The sequence below is a fragment of the Cupressus sempervirens genome, chromosome 5 (assembly GCF_028749045.1).
Source record: "Cupressus sempervirens isolate cs-2001-9-10 chromosome 5, ASM2874904v1, whole genome shotgun sequence".
Taxonomy (NCBI): Eukaryota; Viridiplantae; Streptophyta; class Pinopsida; order Cupressales; family Cupressaceae; genus Cupressus; species Cupressus sempervirens.
The window spans coordinates 139170902-139196023 of NC_143122.1; the positions used below are offsets into that span (position 1 = coordinate 139170902).

The 25122-nt window shown below is 35.2% G+C and overlaps 1 protein-coding gene across 1 annotated transcript in view; it reads right to left on the bottom strand.

Moving 5' to 3' along the window:
- Positions 1 to 24052, bottom strand: part of LOC149554881 (putative phosphoribosylformylglycinamidine synthase, chloroplastic/mitochondrial) — a 308229-nt gene extending 284177 nt beyond the window's left edge. Inside the window, exons 1-5 of the mRNA XM_089828894.1 lie at positions 23571 to 24052; positions 22973 to 23058; positions 22566 to 22676; positions 22412 to 22459; positions 22147 to 22273 (exon numbers count right to left, since the gene is read on the bottom strand). Of these exons, the coding sequence (XP_089685020.1) occupies positions 22147 to 22273; positions 22412 to 22459; positions 22566 to 22676; positions 22973 to 23058; positions 23571 to 23733 (535 nt within the window). The 5' untranslated portion in view covers positions 23734 to 24052. The remainder of the gene's footprint in view (positions 1 to 22146; positions 22274 to 22411; positions 22460 to 22565; positions 22677 to 22972; positions 23059 to 23570) is intronic.
- Between the last annotated feature and the right edge of the window lie 1070 nt (positions 24053 to 25122).

Consider the following 25122-nt stretch of genomic DNA (forward strand, 5'->3'; position numbering starts at 1 on the left):
TACCTTTGACAGCTTTATAACAGATTTTTTAACAGAATTAACGTGTTCAGAGACACCTTTGTATGGAGAAATTAGGCACCCAAGTTGGGTAATGACAGGCAGTTGCTGAATCAGCTAATAGCCAATTATGACAGATTCTCTTACAGCTATGAGCACTGGCAGTTGCAATTGTTTAGATCAGTCAGGCACTGTACCAGTCTTTTCAAGCAGCAGCATTCCTCCAGTAGATCTCAGTGAAGATCAAAGACTTTGAATCGTCCACAGTTATATCCTTTTGTCTCTGATTACTTTGTACCAAGGAAGGACTCATACTTCTTACCTTGTTTTTCTTGGTCGTCTGTCTTGTTGGTATGGCCGGCTCTTCTGTTTGTATGCTCAGTCCCATAAACCTTTCTGTTTTTTTGTTGGACATTTATATTATTATCTTATTTTATCCTATCTTATCTTATCACAGTGTAAGATGTGTCAGAGCTTTTCTCAAAGCTAAACATAGCAATTAACGTGTTTGGAAACACCTTTGTATGGAGAAATTACGCACCCAAGTTCGGTAATGACAGGCAGTTGCTGAATCAGCTAATAGCCAATTATGACAGATTCTCTTACAGCTATGAGCACTGGCAGTTGCAATTTTTTTATCAGAGTGTAAGATGTGTGAGAGCTTTTTCTCAAAGCTAAACATAGCAAACTTTAGGTGCCCAACATTGGAGGTTTCAACGAGTCCAAAGATGATGTGCATGTATCATTTGCATACGTACAGATGATTGGAAATGTGTCAAGTGTTTTTGGACAAGCCCCTCTTTTGTCTTCATCTACTAGCTTCCTTCTCTAATGCAATTGTCTATATAATGTTGTCTTGGAAAGCATTATACATGTTATGTTTTGCAAGTGAAGTGTTATGCTGCGAGAATCAATCCAGATTGTGGATGGTTGATTGTATGCTCGTGTTGAAGAAACTAAGCATTGATATTGTATTGTAACTGACTAGTTTATTGGAAATACAAAAAACTGGGCTTTTGGAGTGTGGAGTTTTCCTCCCAAAAAGGCTTTCCCCACTTATATTGTGTGTTTATTGTGTTTCTCTATTTGCATGTTTATTATCTCTCTCTTTTTTATGTCTTTATCTATTTGTATGTTTATTATCTCTTTTTTTTATGTGTTTCTCCTTCTATAAAGTCTAGGATTTGTATATAAATGCAATAGATCCTCCACTAGATTAATGTTAGGAAGTGTATTCCACACGTTTGCTTCAATCTGCTTGGTGTGTGCGCATTCCTGCTTGCACCTCTTTTAACAAACAACCTGGCTACAAGGAAGGGGACATGAAGTTGTGTAATAGATCCAAAACATGTTGATTTGAATGATTCCACTTCCCAACATACTGCACTCGAAGTTTTCAAAAGCAAGCACACTCTTAGTGTAAGCAACAACGCCATTGCTTGTGATACTTCAAATGTTCCTACATCATCTAACATCAATGATGATAAAATTGATGGTTTAGGAAATTCAATTGACGCTGAAATTAATTGTTAAACTTGATATTATTATTTTAAAATTGAGCTTGAAATTTAATGATAAAAATAATATTTATCAGTTATGATTTAAAAGACATTAAAGTTTTTGGCTGTTTTGTTGTTTATATGATGCTATGCAGCATTCAAATCATTTTTTCAAATGAATCATTAGAAGATATAATGGAATAATATATTATTAGCCGGATACATATTATGGAATATAATACATTATCTGCAGAAGCAACTCCACACAGCAGCAACCCGTGTGTGTGTGTGTGTGTGTGTGTGTGTGTGTGGGGGGGGGGGGGGGGGGTGGGAGTTGGACACACACACGATGACCAACTGAAATTTCATGCTTTTTGACCATTCCTCTATATTCTCTAATAACATTCCTCATCGTCCCCCTTTGCTCCTTCGTAGCAAGCATCGTAATACTTGCCCCATGAACTAGTGGTTTGATTCGGACTGCAAATCTTTCCATCGTTTTATGCGATCTGCTTTTGAGGCTCACTCCACTAACTTTGCCAGTATTCACTTGTCTTATCTCTATTTTCTTTGGAATAAGAAGCGCAATTTTGTTGCTTCTAAGTGTAAATCTCTTTGCTCCATGCTGATCCGCAATCCCTAGATTTTTTGGCGCACTCTTTTCCCCCAAACCCCTCTGCCCTCCACCCTCGACTTTCACTCCCTTACCTTGCACACCATGGCTCTTTATGACATTCCTGAGCAGCCTTCCATTCACCCCTCTTTGCCTCCTTTCATCCGCCTTTTCACCTCTTCCCCCATCTATGAGACTATCAGATCCATGAAGTGTAGTAGAGCTTCTGATGAGGAGGGTTTCCAGGCTAAGCTTTTCAAGTTCGGTGCCTCAATTTTGGACCCCTATCTCTCCATTATTTTTAATGATTCATACTTGGTTTCCGACCTCCTGGTCTAGGCATCTGATTTATCCCATTCACAAGACCGGCCCTATCTCAAATCTGGGGAACTATAGAACCATCATGATTGGGCACGCTTTTGTAAAACTGTATGCGACAACTCTTAATGTTATGCTATCTGCAAAGCTCAACAGGATTGGCTGTAGGGCTAGAGGGCAGGCCAATTTTCGGGCGGATTATCAGACTATGGATCATATCTTCACACTGCAGGCTATTATTGAGGAGGCCAGACAAAGATCGGAAAAGGTCTATTGTTGCTTTGTTGATTTTCGCAAAGCTTTCAATTCTGTTCCTAGGGTGGCTCTGTTTGAGAGACTTAGGGAGATTGGTATTTTTGAGATGCTACGTATTGCTATTATGAGATTGTATGAGACTGTGGTTGGCAGATTCTGAACTCCTGAGGGCTTCTCGAATCCAATCCATAGCACCATTGGGGTTAAGCAGGGGTGTCCTCTCTCCTACTTTTTTTGGGTTATCTATTGATGAGCTTGAGGACTTCCTCTTGAAGTCTTCGCTCCCGAGGGATGGTTGTTTTCTTCATCAGGTTTTGATTTCTATCCTTCTTTTTGCGGATGATGTGGTTCTCCTTGCTTACTCTCCAGACTCGGGTCATGGTCTTTAATTGTTTAAAGACTTCTCATCTTCACTTCATTTTTCAGGGTCAGGAGATTGTGCTCGCTTCATCCTACACATATTTGGGGGTCATGTTTTCCGATCTACAGTTTAGTATGAGACCAGCTATTCGGCCCAAAGTTAATAAGGGTATGGGTTCTCTTGCTTTGCTTGAGAAACAATGTTTTAGACATCACTTCCAAGATACCTCATCTAAGCTATCTCTCTTAGACGCTCTTGTGCAGCCGACTGTTCGTTATGGTGTTGTGGTTCGGGGCCCTTCTCTTCTTTGCTCAAACTGGACCTCGATTGAGCGGGTTCAGACTTTGTTCTTGAGGCGCATCATCAGATGTCACAGGTTTACTCCTCACAATGTCATTTTTGCTAAATTTGGTGCTCATCCTTTCAGAGTCACAAGCATTTTTTATTTGGCTTGGTTCCTTCATCGTCTTTGTGGGTCTACGGATACTACTAGGGACCAGAACCGCTACTCCTATTTAGCTTATTGCTCTTCTGTTTCCATTGCGGATGTTGAGTCTGGTTCTCCTGCACGTTGTTGGTATGCACAGGTTTCTTCTTTGCTGAGTTTGATTAGGATTGACATTGATCGTCTCCCCCCTTTACAGTTCTCATTGGATGTCCCTGCTCATCTTCTACCTTCTAGGCAACAGTTAAATGAGCATGTTCGTCTTGATATCTATAGACGTTACATTACTACTACCTGGGTTAACCCTCCTGGTGGATTACGCCCACATATGTCTTTTTATGTGGAGCACTTTTTAGAGATTTCTAATGGGATTATTGCTCGTCCTAGCTATCTTTCATGGCGGTGGTCTCATGCCCTGTGGATCTTTAGGTTCTTTCAGAGTTGGCTCCCACCGTATTCAAGCTCAAATTGATCATCATATGGATAGTGGGGAGTGGATCTGTATGCTCTGTTCTTTAGGGGAGGTGGAGAATGAGGCTCATTTCCTTTTTCGATGTCCTATTTACTATGAGATTAGAGGGAGATTCTTTTGTTTGTTCAGGGGGTGCTTTTCTCTCCATGACTTTTCAGCTATTATGATCAGAGATGTCTTGCACTTTATCTTCATGAGGTCACCATGCTTCATGATAGCACGATCCAAACACTGCTTCCCCACCGGCACTCATCTACTCAGCTCATTACTGTTTTTTTTACACCATTATCTCCTTTGCGTGGTGTGAAAAGATCTTCCAACTCTATTCGGTCTAACGAGCTTTCCAGATGTGTCAGATACCGTTTTGACTATTTGCATCAGCGTCACTCCTCTATGAGAAGCCAGAGATAGTGCAGTGCCTCAACACATAGGCATATGTATAATTCATTGACTGATTTATTTTTGCCCAAGAAAGACTCCTAGCGCTTTCTCTATTTCTGTTCTTTGTTGCTATTACTTTGGTTGTTTTCATTTTTGTTCGAACACCTGTGTGTTCCTACTAGTGTCAACCTCACTGTTGTAATCTTTTCAGTCCCATAGACCTCTTTTTGGTCTTTTGTTGGACATTAATATCATTATCTTATCTTATGTTATCTTATCTAATTAAATTCAATAAACAAAAAGGAACATTGCAAGATAACAAGGTATTCTATAAGGAATTTGCACACATGGAGTTAGTAGTACAAGAAGATAACTTGTTACTAACCAAGGAGAGCTCAAATGGAAAATGGGAAAAGGTTTTTGGATTGTGAAATACTATTGAGAGCAAGAGCAAAGCTAGAACTAATCCAAAAAACAAATAATAAGGTTCAATTGATTCTTCGAGATCCCAATCAATTTACCAAAACCAAGAGCAACAGAAGCACGTCATGCAGAAGTTTATATTCCACATCAACCCCATCTCAATGAAGGATAGTGTCTTCATCCACTTTCCATTCATTCTTCCAAAACATATTATGTCACTGGCTAACAAGTATACCAGCTTATCTAGGGGCCATAGCTACAATTAACACTATATAATTACGATTTTGTAATTGTTGGTTCACAAAACCACAGATTGGAATCCTACGAGCCTTGCTTGCTGGGATATCCAACTGGTTAAGGCCAACTTGACGGAACTGAATAACGCGGTCCGAGTTCCCTGCACTTCCAGCTCTGCAAAACCGAGGCGGGTGTACCTGATCCTGGACAACAGCCTTATATCCAAGCTCCTTATAGCAGATTGGTTTAGAACATGAATGTGATGAAAACTTTCAAAACGACAAGAATTATAGAAAGCTTTAAGTTTGCAAATTACGGGTTAGGAATAATAAATGAATATATGAATGTTTTTTAAATAAAAAATAATGATTGCAACAAATGAATATATTAATTTTTTAGAGGAAGGATGTGAAATAATTGCCAGCTATAGATTTGAATTATGAAAAAATATAAAGACCAGTGCCAAAGGGTGATAGAGTCAGAACTATAAGTTTTCACATACAACTTTATGATGTTATGTACATTGAATTTATTAATAGTTTAGTCATCAGGATGTGATAAATCAATTGTTTTTACGCATATTTAAACCATTCTATAATATTTTAACCCTTATTAGGACAAAATAGATACAAATAAGGAAACAATTAAAATATTTCACAATATTTGTATTTGTCGAGTTCAAATAGCCACAATTGATTTGATCTACTTACTCTGACAATAAATTATTTATAAAATTTAGAAATGATCATAAAGGACGAACTATATAGTATTCTTGACTTCTAAAATAAAATAAATAAATACTTCTTACTGATCATGCCGGAAATAAAATACACTGGAGACAATCCTTGAGACGATCCATCCAATGCATTTGACTCCAAAGTCGCATATAAATACATTTATTCAATAATCCGCATCCATAGAGTTAGTTCAAAAATTCATTCTTCACCAATAGAAGAATATAATATATCAAATGCTTATATATTGTAAGATTTTTTTTAAAAAGAATATGAATTGTGTTTTCTTTTGATCCTTACATCTCCTATTTATAAAACACCAAAAGGTGCGTGAGGAATGGGCATATCCTTTCACCGCACCTAATCATAACTTAACAAAAAACTGAAAAATAATTGTGATTCATTAATCACCGATAGATGCCATGTTCTATGCTTTGCTAATGAAAATAAACTATTTTAAACTTTGATGCCCCCACACAGCACACAATCGCTATTCCCGCCTGCGATCTGTCCTCCATACAATGCAAGATCTGAGAATGCAAAGGCTTCACAAGACGCCATCAAAATCCGCATTTCATTCAGGAGCTTCGTCTTCAACACACTCGACCAGGTTAACTGCTACAACCCCAGCGAAATTTATAATCTGCATCCTCGTGGGCATCTTCAACATACAAGCTTTCATTTAGGGGTTTTCACATATGCCTCTTGCGTTTTTCCTCTAATTTTTCCAACGCATGAAGCGGAGTCTTAAATCAGCATAGGGAAATCATCGTGCCCTCCTCTCAAGCGTACACTTTTCGAACTTGGGTATCTCCAACCACGCTCAGTGTTGCGATGCCTCTTATTTCTAGCGTGAACCTTCAGACCTGTAAAAAAAATATGAAAATAAACTTTATTTAATTATACAAAAATGACTAGCAACACATATATCCTTCATGTATGAAGCCTTGCAAAATGATTAGGCTCTTAATATTTGGAATGTTTCTCGGAATGACACTTCTCATGTGCTTCAGGGCACTCCTGGAACAAGGTCTTTTATTCTCTCCAAATCTAAAATAGAACATTGCTGGACGGAGACAAGAAACACAGTAATCCTGTGACTAAATCATTTCATAAGCAATTCCATATATTTGACAGAATGTCATGGGCTGAGATGCTTATTATGATCATGAAACAAATATCTTCAATCCTATGCCAAATCTGTATAATTTGTTCATATTTTAATACCCTTCACTGTTGCAACTAAATAATGCATTATGTTGTAGACAAATCTGAACGTGCATCTTTGAATTCATTTCCCAAAGATTCAAACAATATACAGATCTTCATCAATCAAGCAGTGCCCAACCCGTCCAACACTCATTATATGTCTTGTTTCCAATTGCTGAAATATGTCACTTCATCTATATGATTCATTCCAAAGACTGCTTAAATAAATAAAAAATGCTGCCAGCACCCTCAAGGTAAATCTACAAATAATTTGAAATGCTATTATGCTTTGGGTCCTCATTTTGCAATAGATCATAGTAACTGATAGCAAGGTTGGCCATTACTCAGGCTGATAACTAAAATATTATCCTTATGAACTAAGTTGTACAAGAAACCAACTACATGAAGTCTGTGCTTTGTAGGTTCATCACCACCAGTGTTTGTATTGCTAAGATCATCGGAAAAGAACCCTGTAAAGTTGCTCAGAAGGCCCCTCCATGAGATCTGAATGAGTCAACAACCAAGATGAATATTAGGACGGCAGATTAAAACATCAAAATAGTCTTTATAATTCCATTCCTCAGTTGTTGCTATTCATTAACATGATTATCATGATCTATTCATGCCTGTTTGGTAGATACTTTGCCACATCTTAAGAAGACTTGCATATATGCATGCGCTGATTGTACTCTTTGGTTGCTGGAGATAACCGTATATGACTGTTGTTGCTCCATTGAAAGCATGCCTTGGGTGTTTGAGTCTTGTTTAGACTTATCGCTGCATAACCATTAATAATCTCATTGTAAACAACCAGCATAATATATACATATTTCCCTTCATCCAACCAATATCTTGAGACAATTAACCAATCCCAATGTGACTTCAAAACTGAAGGTGAAGGTTGGAAAGAAACAAAACTGCTGATGACTTCCAAAATATTAGAAGAATACTGAAGTAGATGGTAGCAAATTTTCATTCAGGTATCGAGACATCTAATTTTTCAGGCGCCCTCTGTCCTTCAAAACCATCAGTTCTAATTCCATGAACAGTGTCTTGATCCTATCTTTGTAATGATGTCTGATACTTTTCAGTGACCGTATAAATGGAGACACAAATTTTAGGCTCCATCAGTAACCATTGCTATGATATTCTTGTAATGATAATTAGCTAAGATTTACCTTAACATTTGGGTTGCAAATTGTATTCTCTGTCATGTATTGGAATAGAGATAGTTGTACTTCAACTAACACAATGCCGAGTTGACCCACTCACATTTTCACCTAATGTTAGCATATTTCTTCTCTAAAGCAATTGCAGATCAATATATATCTATAACAAAGAAAAAAATTGAATGAATCATTGAATATAATAATATTACTAAAGAGAATAAAAATTCAATTCCATATTGAAATAATCTAAGACGATGAAAGATGAAAAACTTGACCCCAAATAACGGGGTAGATGCAACAGTTAGAAAAGATCAATATGGCATCAAGGGTCAACCAATGGTGATTCTTCACTAAGAGAATAGTAGATTTATTCAACAAGATCCTTTCTTGCAAATTATTGTACAAATAATGAAGCAAAAGAAGAGGTGGTCATTAACATAAAGCAAGCCTCTTCTTTGGAGATATAGAGATCAGCTAAGTCACAGTATTCAACTAACACCAAGTATGATGTTCGGAAATTGCCGAATTCTATACATTCTAAAAATATTCGATGAAAATTCACTTAAATTTGTATGAAAAAAATGGACTTAATTTTTATGGCACTAAAAAATAGAAATTGTTGTATGGAAGATTTTGTAATTGTCTATGGGGTTTTCAAATAAAAAAATTCTATAGATTGTGTTCTCAAGCCTTTTGAATGCATATCTGAAGGCATTAGTTGTTCTGCAAACTGTGTGTTTTGAGGAAGCTAGAGAGGCAAGCCAATTGAATGCATATCTAAAGGCATTAGCCATTCTGCAAACTGTGTGTTTTGAGGAAGCTAAAGAGGTGGATCTATTATGATAAAAGATAGTTTTTATTATCTTTGTTTAGTATCTAATGGTTATCTATTGTAATCTTTTGTAAATATTAGAATGTTTTTAATGATTAGTTTTCTATTTCTAGAATAGAATGTTTCTATTCTTCATCGTTCAGTCTCTTGTATAAATTGATCTCTTGATCACTGTTAAAACCAAGCAAATATTTTCCAATTACTTCGTAATATGGTATAAGAGCCTATACTCTAAAAAAATTTGAAAATAGTTATAATTTCTTGGTTCAATTATTTGCCTTTTATTTTCAAAATTATTTACATGCATATTTTCTTTCAACTCTCTCTATAATCCAACTAGGGTTTCCGTTCTAAGAGATCTAAATCCGCTGACTTCTAGTTCAGTTCTGCAACCCATTTCTATCTAGATCCGTCTATTTTTTCGGCACATTTCTGCCATTTTTTGTGTTTTTCTTGCAGTAGGGTCGTTTTTGTTCAAAACCCTAATTTTTTGTACCAGAACAAAACAAAAATTTACAGATTCTTGGTGGATTTTTTTGAGATCTCCACTGGGTTGTCTGTTTTTTCTGGGTGCCTGAATTTTCGAGCCAACAAATCTAGAAACCGACAATATATTCGTAATGGGTTTATCGAGCTCTCTTCTAGGTCACCCTTCAAATTTTTTGGATCTCTACTTTTTAAGGGTTGCATGTTTGTTGCATGTACTTGCATGTTGTTTGCATGTGTTGTTTTACTATGCAAAGTCTCGTGTTTTGCCTCCCTTAAAAATTCTAGTGGGTTTTCATAATTTTTTTCTCCAAAAAAAAAAAAATATCTAATGGATTTTAATTTTTTTTTTTTCCTTAAAAAAGAATTCTTATGGGTTTCTATAAATTTTCTAATTTTGTAATTCGCAAAGTTGTGTGGGATTCCTTTGTGGTTTGTAATTTTTTCCTCAAAATTTATCTATTGGGTTTTACCGCTTTTCCTAAAAAAGTGAAGCTTTGTAATGTTGAGTTTTGATTGATTTTTCACCACAAAAATCATGTTGGGTTTTGATTTATTTTTCACCTCAAAAATCATGTTGGGTTTTGATTGTTTTTTCACTTCAAAAATCATATTGGGTTTTAATTGATTTTTCACCTCAAAAATCATGGTTGTTTGCAGTTTGTTTTGGAGCATTATGCTCATCTACAAAGTTTTGGAGCATTATGCAAACTACCATCAGCAGTCTTCTCAGCAGACATCCTCTACTCCAGATTCAGAAGGCTCCCGGAAGAAAAACATTCAATGCAATTATCGCCACAAGTTTGGGCACATGAAGGTTGAATGTCGGAAGCGCTTAGCTGCGCTATCTAAGCAATCTAGTTCGTAGCCCACAACGAACAATGCAGAGCACCTTGAGCAAACAGAATCTGTCTTTTATGCTTTTTGACAGCTCCATGCTCTGGATAGATTAACCATTAAGGGAGGGTATTACGACAATATATAGTTTCTATTATCTTTGTTTAGTGTCTAATCGCTATCTATTGTAATCTTTTGTAACTATTAGAATGTTTCTAATATTTAGTTTTATGTTTCTAGAATAGAATGTTTCTATTCTTTACGATTGTTTCTTAAGGAAACATCGTTCAGTCTCTTGTATAAATTGATCTCTTAATCACTGTTAATAACAAGCAATTATTTTCCAATTACTTTGAAATAGAATCTGCACACTTCAGTGTGTTTCGAAGAGAGTTGGAGAGGCGAATCAATCCCTACAATAATTTGATAGATCTCCGCTCCTACTGTTTGCAATTTGCAACAATCATTCTCCTACTGCATCGTGCGAGGTCCTGCAACTTTGCGCCAATGCCTGTCATTGCGCAGATTTATTATTTTTGTTCTAGATCTGTTTAAAGACTTTCATATAGTTTATACTTTGTAATTGTTTGTTTTATTAAATCTATAATTTAAAATATTGTTATATTAATTTTTTGATAACATGGTTCTTTAAATTTTAGAATATCAGAATTTATAGTTAATTAAATATATATTAATATTTTTATTTTATTTTGTTTTTTAACTTTAAAATATAGATATACTAATTTTTTAATAACATAGTTCTTTAAAATTTAAAATAATAGATTTTATAGTTAATTAGATATATATTAGTATTAATATTTTTAGCTTTAAAATATTGATATATTATTTTTTTAATATTAGGTTTATAGTTAATTAGATATATATTAATATTTTTATTTTACTTTGCTTTATCACTTTTTATTAAAATTTTACAAATAAATAAATTATTATATATTAAGTTTTATATATGTATATTTCAAATAATGTAATTATAAAAGTGTTGACTTTTGATTGTACCTTTGCAACAAAAACACATCTTTGCAATTGTGATTTCACTATGTTTCTTATGTTTTATATTTTATCTATGCTCCACGGAATTTCCAAAATGGGGACATGTCTCTAGTACGGGTACAGGTCGAAGCCAAAATTTAGGCGACGGCAATCAAAACCATTGGGAATTTTTTTTTTATAGAGAGACAAAATTTAAATATACATATCATAACATTGATAAACCATTCACCATAGACATTTTAGAAGATCATGGAATATTATCAAATGGCAAATACTAAGTACTTCCCTTATAACAATATCACATACATATATAGCAAAAATCAATGCCTAAAGGCTCCAAGTATCATTCATGAAATTAGAATAAAATAAAGAGATGTCCAACTAAAATAGTTAGTAAATGCTAAATGCAATCTTTCCTCACTGTTGCTGCTGCTCTATGCTTATTTTCTTCCTCTTAGCAAGTATGTCAAATCTAAAAATGAGTAGAAGAGTTGGTGTTTTAGAGTTTTAATGGACCAAATATGATTTGCATATTTTTAATATGTCTTTAAGACAACTAGGGGCCTGCACAAACAGCAAAAAAGTTTTTAAAATGTTTTTTTGGGAGTGTTTTGCCTTTACCAGATTGGCTGCAAAAAGGGGGACGACCCGCAGTTTTGGGGACGGATAGGGGACGGCAAAACCGTCACCAGTACTACTGATCGTCCCCAAGTTTCCTGCCAAAAAAATTGGTCATTTTGGAGACGTTTCAATATTTGCCAAAAAGGGGACAACTCAGGGGACAGCAAAAATCCATCCTCGTTTCGTCCCCAGGACAGGTGCAACCCCAAAACCATTGGGAGCCCATGGAACACCGTATTTTATAAATGTGTCATCGTGTTATTAAGCTTTCAAATCTATTTAGCAAATTTAATTAATTTGATCATTTATGGCATATATCACATATTGATAAATAATTAAAAATATATAATGCAAATTTGATTGGAAAAAAAATTCCAGATTTTTACTCTTCCCAAACCTCATTCGAATTCTATAATCGCCGAACACGAATTCCAATTTGAACCTTGTGACTTAGGAGATCGGTAATTGAAGGCAACTCCCGTGTAGTGCTTGATGAGTTTGCAAAGATAGTTGCCTGAATTAGAAACTCGGACAGCATCTAAAGGAAGCTATAGTCTTATAACAACCCTTTAAGGATAACACATTTTCATATTGTCTTTGAAATGAGGACTCTGCAGTAAACTTGCTGCCCAATCATGGCATGGGCAAGATCCTTTGATGAATCTCTTTGGTGACCCAAGGACACCAAAGAGTTTTAGGACTCCAGGAGTTTTAAATTTTAAACCCTACAAATTAGTTCTTTTTTATGAATGATGATGCCACGCACCTCCATCATGCTTTAAAGAGCATGACATTTTTAATATGGTTTGTACTTTGTGGATTAGGACAAAAGAAACACGTGTTATTAGTGGCTTCAGGTGAAACTTGTGCAAAAAGGGCAAGCTTGTATGATGGCACTTGTGTTCCTTCTTTATCTTGCTATGGTTTTGTGTTAGTCTGAAGAGTTCTGTGGTGTGGGATTCTGCAGTCATGGGTTCTCTCTGTTTATTTTGGTTTCTCTTTGCCACAACTCAAACAAAAATTCATTCCTTCATGAATGGGTTTCACATAAGCGTTTAAGTGCTATCTTCAGCTGCAAAGATTTGACAACACTTTAGATTCATGTTTCTAGGTCTCCTTGATCTAATTGTCTTAGGCTTCAATCAAGGAGGACTTGATACAGAAATTGGCAGAGACAGTGCCAAGTGTGAATTATTGAATCCCTGGTCTTCTGCTTCCCTTCAATTTAGAGGTTCCAAGAACTTAAGTGCATGGGTGGAAGATCTCCAAGATTCGACAGGGTCTCATCAAGTGTTGAAGGATAATTGCTTAGATTTGGATGATTTGGGTAAAACAGTGGACCATCTGATCGTTAACCATAATAGAGAGCATCTGGTCCTATCTAGTGCATTCACAGTTCCATTAAGATAGCTTGTGGATTAGGACAGAAGAAAGACTTGTTATTAGTGGTTTCTAAGTGCATGGGTGGAAGATCCCCAATGTAAGGAGATCCTCAAGAGAATACAAACCTGACCCATTTGGAGCAATTACAAGCTTTTTAGCAGCTGGAAGATTTGAAGAATAACTGCATAGATTTGGAAATTTTGGGGATTGGATGGGTCATATGATAGTTAGACTCCATTATTTGGGCATTTCGGCCCTGGGTTCTTTGACTTTGATTGACGAGTGGGAGCAAATTCACTCCACAACTTGGCAGGCTGGGGAATGAATTGAGGATGTGGTTTAGGTATTTATAAAGCATCCTAATCTCCCTTATTTATTGTCTGGTATGGCAATCTGAATGGTGGCACCAACTTGTTTGCTGATCGGTGAATGATGGGCTGGTGCTGGTGTATGTCATTTTAGTTTTTTTTTCAAGTGGTTGGTAGTGTTGGAGATATAACCTCAAGAGATATCTTTCTCCCATTTTTTTATTTTTTTTATTTTTTCGATGGAGGTTCTTTCTCCCCATTTGAAATATATAAATAACCTATTTTTAATTAAAGCCATCGAAGGGTTCTCAATTTGAAGGGACAAGACATTGAAGAGTCAAGAGTCAAGACAACGAAAGGTCTTCACTTGGTAACGGCAAGATAATGGAGGGTCAAGGTAATGTTTTATATTCTTCAAGAAGGAATTCGCTGATAGATTTTTGACACTTTTTGTTGAGTGATTGTATCAAAGGGATATTTCATCTATAGTCTACAAATCATAGGGATGATGATCATTGCTTCAATTTTGGCCTAATTTTGGGCATATCGTAAATCTCTCTATAGCTCTTACATTAAAAAAATGTAACTTGTGGGAATGGGATTTTCCCCCTCAAGTTGGAGGGTTTTCCCATGATAAATTCTTGTGTCTGGAGTTCATTATTTTTGTCTGTTGTTTATCTTATTTCTGATCATAAAAACCAACATGGTACCAGAGCAGATAAGAAATGATTAGGGTCTTGAAATGTTCATATGATTTATTGAAGCTGATAAAATTATCATACACAATGAAAACAATCATGTAATGATTTCACATCATTTTCATGTTGGCAATATGGTTAAGTCAATTGAATACTTAGTCGATTTGGTGTTGTCATTTATGGCAACATATATTTTTGGTATTTCATTGTGAAACCAGAGACAGAAAATTGTGTGTGTTAGACAGTTGTAGCAGCACAGAGATAGATTCTGTGGGTATGGATGACTGAGTCAGAATTGACATGTGCGCAATTGGGGACAGATATTTAACAATGTCATGATGACATGTGCATGTGCACAAATGTGTATGGAAAATACGAAATTAGTTACAGAAGATTTACCAGTTTAGGAAATTAACAGAGCAGAACAGATCATGACAGCAAAACGATAATTACAGCTTAAGGAATTATTTTGGTAACAAAATAATTACTTGACTATGATGGGACGACATCCTAGATGTTAACCCTGAGTTAATTTTGTAATTTTCCAAACATGTGGAAGCATCAAGGCCGACTGAACAGAATTTGCTAAAAGGCAAGGTATAAGTAAAGATCATAACTTGCGCAGTTATGTGTGTGATTTAGATGACATGCAAACTTATATGAAGGATGTATGATATGCAAGCCTTATATGATGCGAGATCTTATGCATGATCACAGGAATTGCGAAGTACAGCAGTGAGACAGTATTGTATGTATATCTATTTTTGTAAAAAAAATTAACTGTATATTGCATGTTTGGGCAATGGGCTCATCTTGCATACATTGTGATTGTACTACCAACTCCTAACAGGGTTTAGGCTTTTAACAATTGGTATCAGCGCACAGTTACTCAGACGAAGCTTAACAGCTTGAGTAAGAATCCTATGGATATGGAAGAATTACAGAAGAATCTTGAAGAAGCTCTTGAGCAGATTGACATTCTGAATGACAAATATGAAGATGCAAAAGTATATATTGGTAAGGTGAAAGATAAGATAGATCATCTTAGATCCAAGAAAGATTCAGCAGAACCAATCAAAGATAGTGATGAAGTCTCTAGATTAAAGAAAGAGAATGAAATTCTGAAACATGAATTGGAGATCACTAATCTGAAATTAATTCTTAAGAGTGATGATAGAAGATAGAATCAGATCTGAAATCTGAGAATGCAGATCTTAGATCCAATCTTTCAAAGGTCACATCTGAACTTGAAACTACCAAGTCACAGTATGAAGATCTTGAGAAGTACAATGTTATTATAAATGGAGACTAAACTCAAACCAAGCAACAACTTGAGAAATTGTATTCCAGCAATGAAAAGCTTGATGAGAAAATGTCTGTACAGAGACCTACTTATGATAAAATTGGTCTTGGATATTTCTTGAACCAGTCAACTAAGAAGCCTGAAGTGAGATCAGAACTTGATCCTAAGCCTTTTGAAGAAAAGGAAGCTCTGAATAAGATTGAGTCAAGTCAATATGTTGATGCACCTAAAGAAGATAAGCAAGTGAGTCAACCTGAAGAGCGTGTTGAGCATAAACAAACAGAGCAAATTGAACAACCCAAAGAAGTAAGGTATGAATTCAAAGGAAGATGTTTTATGTGTAATGAAGTTGAACACATAAAGAGAGATTGCACAGGTAAGTCATTTAAGCATGTTAAAGATTTTTATTGTTATAATTGTCATGGTATTGGTCATAGAGCAATTGAATGTACGAAACCTAGATTTGATAATGATAATAGGAACAGTAGAATGTTTAGAGGTACTAACCCTACAAGTAGTAATGAAAGAAGAAGATCCAATGAAAGAACATCTAGAGAAGGAAGATCTAATGATGGAGAAAGACCTAATGGAGGAAAGAAGCAGATTATTTGTTATAAGTGTAACAACTTCGGACATATAGCAAGGAATTGCAGAGCATCTGTTAATCAGAATGAACCTGATGTAAGGAGCAGAGCACCAGTGTGTCAACTATGTAATAACTTTGGACACATTGCAAAATTTTGTAGAATGGATATGAGGAACCTGAATAGAAATCAAAACTATAGAAGGAATAATAACAGAAATGTTAGAAGGAATGATAGTAGCAACAGCAGTTAGAAAGAAGAATTAAAAGAGCATATGGAAGAATTCAAGGAAGTATTTGTCAAAGCAAAGGAACCATCAAGTTCACATACAGTAATGAAAGAAGAATTCTTTAATGCACCTGATGGACGATTGAAGTCAGCAATTGTTTGTGATTCATCATATTTGAATTAAGCATTTGCAGTAAAGACAAAGCATCAATTGATCAGAACTGAGGTTAGAGATCAAATTAGAACTTGCATAGTCAGCAAAAGGTAGAAGACATAATGAGGAAGCTATGGTTAAGCGCGCAAACATTTTTATGATTGTAGTAAGTCGTATGGAAGAAAACAATCTTACTGGTAATCAGAAACAACTTTTACAGATGAAGAAGATACACATTTAATGCGAAGTTAATTTTGAAATGATTTAAGCATTGCAAACAAGATTTTGAGTACCATTTGATCGTGTGAAGAGTTATAGAGCATTTGTGAGCGATTTGACAGCAATTTGAAGCGTTTGAAAGTGCGAAGTTGAAGAAGCCCTAATACGCGATAATTAAGGTATTTTACGAACTTCCAATTGAAATTTTCAGTATAATCAATTAGCATAATGGCAAGCCAATCTGTGTGTGATGTTAGTGAGAGACCAAGGAATAAATTTAAGAAGCACCCATTTGTTTCTCTGATTGATGATTCTTTGGAAGTGTTTTCACAAATTCCACCAAATGTGCTACACGTAGAAGATGTTAGGAGCCACATTCATTGTAAATTTGAGAGTATTGGAGATGAAGACATTCATAAGGATTTAGATATTATGTGCAATGGAAACCTAACCTTGAAACCCAAGTTCGCATACTTGAATGAATTAAACCTAATCAAGTATATGTTCTATACGGGATTTGATAATCATGAATCGAGTAGGATTATTTTGAGCAGAGTGCATGAAGAGATGTTTTGGGTAGGAGAAACACTTGTCATGGTTGATAATGACCTAATTCATAAGGTCACAAAATTGAGCACTGAGGGTTGTAACCTAGTCAATGACAGGAACGTCGAGAAAATTGTTCAAACTAATCTAAAGACTAAATTTGATGGCAGAAATATGAGAGTTGACCTAATCAAGGATACTGGAGTTAGAGCTTTGAGCAAGATTATTGGATATAAATTCAATCACACTTCAAGGGTAAATTCTATGCCAGTAGGAATTTTACATGTAAATTCAATAACAGTTCAAGGGTAAATTCTATGCTAGTAGGATTTTTACATGCAGCATATGTGATGATGATTGAAAAGAAAAAGGTGAACATGTGTGAGATTGTTATTGTTGGATAACATAGAGAAGTTGAAGAAATCTAAGAATGCAGTTTTTAGATCTTTACTGACCTATTTGTTTTTCCATGCAACTAAACAATTCCCTGGTATGACAAGTTGGAATAGTAATGAGTGCACCATGAAGCTAATCACTCAATGTTACAGGGCCAAACTTGAAGAAGTCAGAGACAGAGATATTGATAGAATGATGAAGAATTTTTAGTTGAAAATGAAACAAAGATACAGAATCCCTCCTGCTATTGTAGAGAATTACAAAGATGAAATTTGTTTTATGGTAGAAACAGATACAACTTCTATGGAGGCGATGGAACCTAGAGTAAAATTCATAGAACCTATGGGTTATGAATTGAGTGAAGAACTCATTGAGGGATATATGAAGATAACACTGCAGTCAAAGAGAGATACTGAACGTCCTAGATGGGGGACACATTAAGAAAAGATAAAGGAAGTTCACTCTGAACTTCACAACAAAGAAGTTGAGAAGAATGTTCAAAGAAACTAGCATGACCAGAGAAGAATACAGTAAAGCCTTAGGTATTGCCAAGGAGATGAAGGCCAAAGGGCAAACACAACTGTTGGTAGCTACACCCCTTGTTGTAGCTAGACCTGATGAAGGAATTTATGTTGCTAGATCATCAGCACAAATTCAGAGTGTACCATATGCTGCAGTTGCGCAAGTGCAACCTGTTAAAGAACAACCTAAACAGAAGGAGAAGCTTGATGAAGATGTGGTAATAATATCATCTGTGCAAAGGAAATCAGAAAGATTGTTGAAGGTTAAGCAAGAACCTACACCATCCCCTAAGAAGAAGACCAAGCAGACCACCAGTAGTCCGGGGAAGAGAAGAAAAACATTGCAAATCAGTGAATCTGATGAATTTTGCGAAGAGACTAAGGAGAAGGCAGTAGAACAGGTAGTTGGTGAGGGCAGAACATCAACTAGTAAGAAAGCTTGGAAACCCAAAGTGGAAAAGTTAAATGTACAAATAATTGAGAATGACAGTTTTGTTCAATTGAATAAATATTACAGTTTGTATCGTAATAATGATAGAAGGCAGTTAAAGAATGCTATAGTGAGAAATATGATTCCGAGAAATAAAAGATTTGATAGTATTCAGGATAAGATTCCTACAGATTTGTATAACAGATTATTGAATAGAAAGAGAAGAGTAGTAGAAGAAGATAAGAATATAAGAATTCATCTAGTAAAGAAACTATGTGTTGTAAATAATGATGATGATATGAAGAATATTTTGGAGGGCATTGAGCCTTTGCTAAGAAACAAGAGGAGAGCAATTTTGCTTATGGGAGGAAACCATGAAGAGGTAAACAAAGAAACTAAAGAAGCCATAGTCAGTTACATGACTTCTATGCCTAAAGCCACTAAGGAGAGTGCGCAGTCAGAAGGAGGAAGCTCTATTCATATTAAGGCCAGTACACCTAGCGTTGGTGAAGAAGAAGCTGAGGGAACTCAGAAAATTGACTCACCCCCACATATAGTGATCGATACTAAATCCATGAAAGTGGATAGCACTCATATGACAGTTGATGATGAGGAAGAAGACCCTTTCAAGGATCTTAGCACAAATATTGTTGGCAATATAACTAAGTACTCTAGTTCAAATGAAGAAAATGATGAGGAAGAAGAGAAAAGAAAAGCTAAGGAAGAAGAGAAGAGAAAAGTTGAGGAGGAAGAAAGGAGGAAGACTGCAGAAGAAAAGAAAAGAAAGGACAAAGAAAGAAAGAAGGAAGAAGAACAAATAAGAAAGATTGAAGAACAAGAAAAGAAAAAGAAAATGAAAAGACGAGGATTGAAGAGAAGAGAAAAGAAGAGGAAGACAGAAGGAAGGAAGAAGAGGCAAGGAAAGCTGCAGTAAAGGCAGAAAAGGACAAGATGAAGAATGCTTGGAAAGTTGTGATGCAAGAGAGTATCTTCCAACCACAACTCAAACATGCAAATATTGAGGTAGACAAGGTCATAATCTAGCGTGAGGCTGATATACCTTATGTTGCACCAGAGATTACATGTCCCAACAGTAACCCTAGCAGCAGTAGTCACTACATTGCCTATAGCATCTGATGATGATGATGATGATGATGATGATGATGATCAGAAGGGTCTGATGACATCTCTAAACAAATTACTTGAAAAGAATAAATTTGTTAAGAACTTTGGCAAAAGTTCTAGAAAGAATGCAAAAGACAGTGCAGACAAGTATTGTAGACACAAACATTCAGAAAAAGGCCAAGGAAATGGTAAGAACCTTTGATGTTGAGTTCACCACTATGTCTGACATTGCTTTGGTACAAGCACAAAACCAAGCATGATGCAGCATTATTTGATACAGTATGTACACATGTGAGGAATGACCTGCAAACCCTAAATGTTTGCATCAAGGAGCTGAGGAAGAGCATAGATGAAGGAAAGAAATTTTATGGACAATGCGCAATGTCATACAATTACTTGACCGAATTTGATGACAAGGTCAAAGGCAGATTGACTGAGCTTCAAACACTCACTATCAAATTGCAGCAACCAGATGAAAGAATTGAAGATATTGAGGTAGACATGGAGGCAATTCACAATGCAATCAGAGGTCTTGAACATAACAAGGAAAGGGTAATAAAGAGATTCTCTATTCTTAGAGAAAACTTATCTCCCAAAATCAATATTTTGCAGAGGCAATTGGAGGAGTGTCTTGCAGCAAAGGCATCCTATGACAAATTTGCCTACACAGACTTGAGCACAGTAGAAGTTGCATCATATGCATTATGTGCACTTATCAGCATATGGGATACAGTAAAAGAAAACTGGAAGAAGGAGCTTGAGAGGCTGAAAATTGATTTTGCAGATTGCATATCAAGAATCTCAAGTTAGAATAGGAAAAGGTAACAATTTTATCTTGTAAATATAAAATTTTGGACACTTTTGTCATTGATGTCAAAGGGGGAGAAGAATGTAATGAAAATTGTAGTATACGTAAAGAAAAGGAAGAAAGTAACAAAAATTATGTATGCACATGTGAAGGGGAAACTTAGCTATGTATATAGGAAATCATTGTATTTGGAGAGACAAGGAAAGACGGTAATATGTAATAATCCAAGTTTTGTAAAGAAAATTTTGAAATTTTTTGAAACTTTGTTAAAGCCACAGTTTTGATTACCATTTTGGGACCTAGCCAATTTTCCCATATGTTGCCATCAATGCCAAAGGGGGAGTTTGTTAGAAATATGGTTAAGTCAGTTGAGTACTTAATCAATTTAGTGTTGTCATTTATGGCAACATATATTTTGGTGTTTCATTGTGAAATCAGAGACAGAAAATTGTCTAAGTGTTAGACAATTGTAGCAGCACAGAGATAGATTCTGTGAGTGCGCAGTTGGGGACAGATATTTAACAGTGTCATGATGATGTGTGTAAGTGCACAAATGTGTATGGAAAGTACAGAATTAGTTACAGAAAGATTTACTAGTACAGGAAATTAACAGAGCAGAATAGAGCATGACAACAAAATGATAATTACGGCTTAAGGAATTATTTTGGTAACAAAATAATTACTTAACTATGATGGGACGACATCCTAGATGTTAAACTTGAGTTAATTTTGTAATTTGCCAAACGTGTGGAAGCATCAAGGGCGACTGAACAGAGTTTGCTAAAAGACAAGGTATAAGTAAAGATCATAACTTGCGCAATTATGTGTGTGATGTAGATGATATGTGAACTTATGTGAAGGATGTATATGTGATATGCAAGCCTTGTATGATGCGAGATCTGATATATGATTAGAGGAATTGCAAAGTACAGCAGTGAGACAGTATTGTATGTATATCTATTTTTGTAAAGAAGCCTATTTGTATATTGCATGTTTGGGCAGCGGGCTCATCTTGCATACACTGTAATTGTACTATCAACTCCTAACAGAGTTGAAACAACTCCTAACAAGGTTGAGGCTTTTATCAGGGCCTAGTCCTCTAACAAGGACTCAAGACACTATCTATACTTAATAAACTCCTAACAAGGTCAATATCCTTAACCGGATACTTTTGTTTAGTGGATCATTCTGTGGGTACCATCCCTGCTGGGGTTTTCCCTTGGTCAGGGTTTTCCTGATTAACAAAGTATGGTGTTATGAGTTCTCATTGTGTATGGTTATCTTTACTATAAAGCATTATTGGTTTACTTTCTTATACATGGTTTAAAGTAAGTAACAATATCTTGTTGTGGGCAAAAGTTTGTAGAATATTGATTCACCCCACCCTCTCAATATTCCCTGTTTCTAACATTTCATGTAGTTAAAAATGTATTTGCAGATTTAACTTGTCCATGTGTACCATAAAAAAACAATAGCAAAGTGTCTGCTTCCTTATAAACATGTTAAAAACACTTGAATTCCTAAACAGTAGTGGGCAACTTACTTGCTCTTTCTGTATCCAACAAGCTTTGAGATTGCAGCTTTTCAGGTTCATATGTCTCTCTAAGTAGCCATTTAAGAATTTCAAACTTATCAATAGACAAGTGGGAATTCAGACCCACATTGAAACACTGCAAATAATAAAATAGTTCACTGTAAAGTTTAGACCCTGAATTCTTGTAGCTTTCAGATGAAAAAATAATTATTTTATTGTGAGGGATTAGGTTAGAACAGAGATACAGAAAGGAAGCAATAAATAATTAGCAAACCTGTTCAGTCTTTATTTCTACAATTTCAGGGGAAATCTTAGCTTGAACCTGAAAGATCAAATTATATATTTAATTTTCTGAACGGATTTTGCAGCAATCAAGGAAAACAAATAATTTCCATCTCCACCTAAACAAATAGAAATAGCAACCACACCCGTTTAAGAAGCTCAGCTGCAGCATTATCAGCCAGAAAAGGAAGGCGGTAAAAATGCATGATTTCAGGAACACCGATTACCACAGCTCCAACAGTTTCTTTGGTAATTCCCTGCAGTTCAATGTAAAGGTGATCTATGATCTTTGAGTTCAACACTAAAACTTCTGTTAATAAAATAAATACAAACCCCAAAAAAAATCTACAATAAAACTAATGCTTCTATTTATGAAGATCTCAAGGATACTGCTACACTTAGATGGTGCTGTTTCAGATCGCAGATTTGCGGTTCGATAGACAATTTAATAGCATCGTATCATTTCATGAAAAAAGTGTTAGTGCCTAACCTGCTTTTTCCAAGCAAATTATAAAGAAATTATCGTTTCATGAAAATAAGCATAGAGGCTGACCTGTTGTTTGCCTGAAACCACTGCTTCAGCCACAACAGAGTTTCGCTCTGCATTCGTCCTCGACTGTACTTTTTCTTTGGCAGAAGCTGTAACATATTCAAACTCTCAAGCACAGCCATGTCTCACACAACAGACTGCAAACTTACATAGACATTTGTGTGTTCAAAGCGCAAACGTTTGTAGATATATGTATATATAGCGACATACTCATTGTATCAATAACGATCATCTTTTACAAAACAGAATATAAACATTTGTGAATCTATATACATACATTTGCGCATAGCCCAAATATTTGTAGATTTGTGTATAGATAGCGACACACCCAAAGGTATCAATAACGGTCATCCCTCTCAAAAAAGAAAAACAACCTATTTATCTATGTGCCTACAGTTATGCATAGCATAAAGAACAACATACCTAGAATATCAATAACGGTTAACTATTTCCAAACAGAATAAAAACAAGTGTATATCTATGTAAATACATGTGTGCATAACGCAAACGTTTGAAAATATGTGTATATATAGCAACATATACTCAGAGTATCAATAACGGTCATCTCTCTTTAAAGCAGAGAGAAATTTTGCAGGCTTACCTTTCAAGGCGGGAAACATTTGATCACCCAAAATTCTGCTGCGTGAAAATCCATCAAAGCCATACCTACGAGAGGCATTATTTGTCCTCCGTGAAAACGGCACACGTATCGTATTTCTTGATCGGCTCAGGATTGAATCGCATGGCTTCAAAATTGCCTCCATTGGCCACAGAGTTGTGGACTACTTTACTGAAATGGAATAAGAGAAAAGATAAAATTCTTCCTCTGCGCTGGAGGTCGGTAGCCTAGCATGAACTCTTACGCCTGCAAGCTCATATTTTAAGCATGAAATCTCACCCCGGGTTAATTCGAGTCAGGATTGTGAATTTAAGAAGGAAACGCTCCCGGGGTCTGTAGTCCGTCCGCTCTGAAGAGGGTTTGGGAGTGAGTTGGAAAAAAATTGCCCAGTGGAAAGTGAACAATTAGGGGTTATGCTAGAGATTCCGCAAGCTTTTGTTAATCAGTGTAAAGTTCAGCTCCTTAGCTTTGTTTTTTTTCTTATCTTAATTATGAAATTAGACGATCAAAATTTGATACGGTGGATGATTTAGTGACCGCTACATCTATGTTAAAGTTATGGTTAATAAAAAGTTTCCAAAATGATATTACATGTATTAATAGTCATTATATATGCACCTGTAATTGATCATTGGTTTGAGGGAAGAAGAATCAGTATTTGAATGGCCTATCACCCTCTTGTGAATATTTTATCCAATCTTTTCACACATTTTTATTATTATTATATATTGTAATTAATTGATTTATTTGTAAATAAAAAATTTAAATGTTGATTAAAAATAGACCAATACTTGAACACATGAAAACATATAAATGATGTAGAAAACATAAATAAATGAGTTCATTAATACGTGAAATAAATAACTTTTTGTTTAAAATAAAAATGCATAGCTATTTAATATATGTGTCATTAAAAAAATAATATGCTCACTTAATAAAATAAGATGCCCATTTTAATAAATATTGATATCTTAGTGTAAAAATAATATTATTATGTATACAGCTATTGAGATAACAATGTATATGCATAGAGTAAATCATATTAATAATATGTCTTATCACAAATATAAAAGGTGAATACCAATGAATGCCTTGTATTTTCTCATGAAATGTGTGATATTGTCAGAAACTTCTACTGTTCAACTACACATCCCTCTGTGTTAGATATATGTTGTAGTTTATATAATAATGTGTTATTTTTTAATAACAAATATATTTTTCATGTAGAAGTATTTGTCCTTTTGTATTTAATATAAAAGTCATACATAACAAATATTTATGATTAGTAATAACTATTTGGTCCATTTAAGTTGCATATATGTTACTTTTTATATAGTTATACAATGCTCTATTAACAACAAATGATATTTTTTAATTCAACTATTAGAGAATTTTAGATTAAGCTTTGGTCAAATGTTTAAAAAGTCAATTTTTGGATCCATTTCACTAGGTGCATCATTTTAATGAGTTGTGTGATGAGTCACACCTTCAAACCTTAGTTGTGGGTAGTTCAATGTCTATTTTACATTTATAA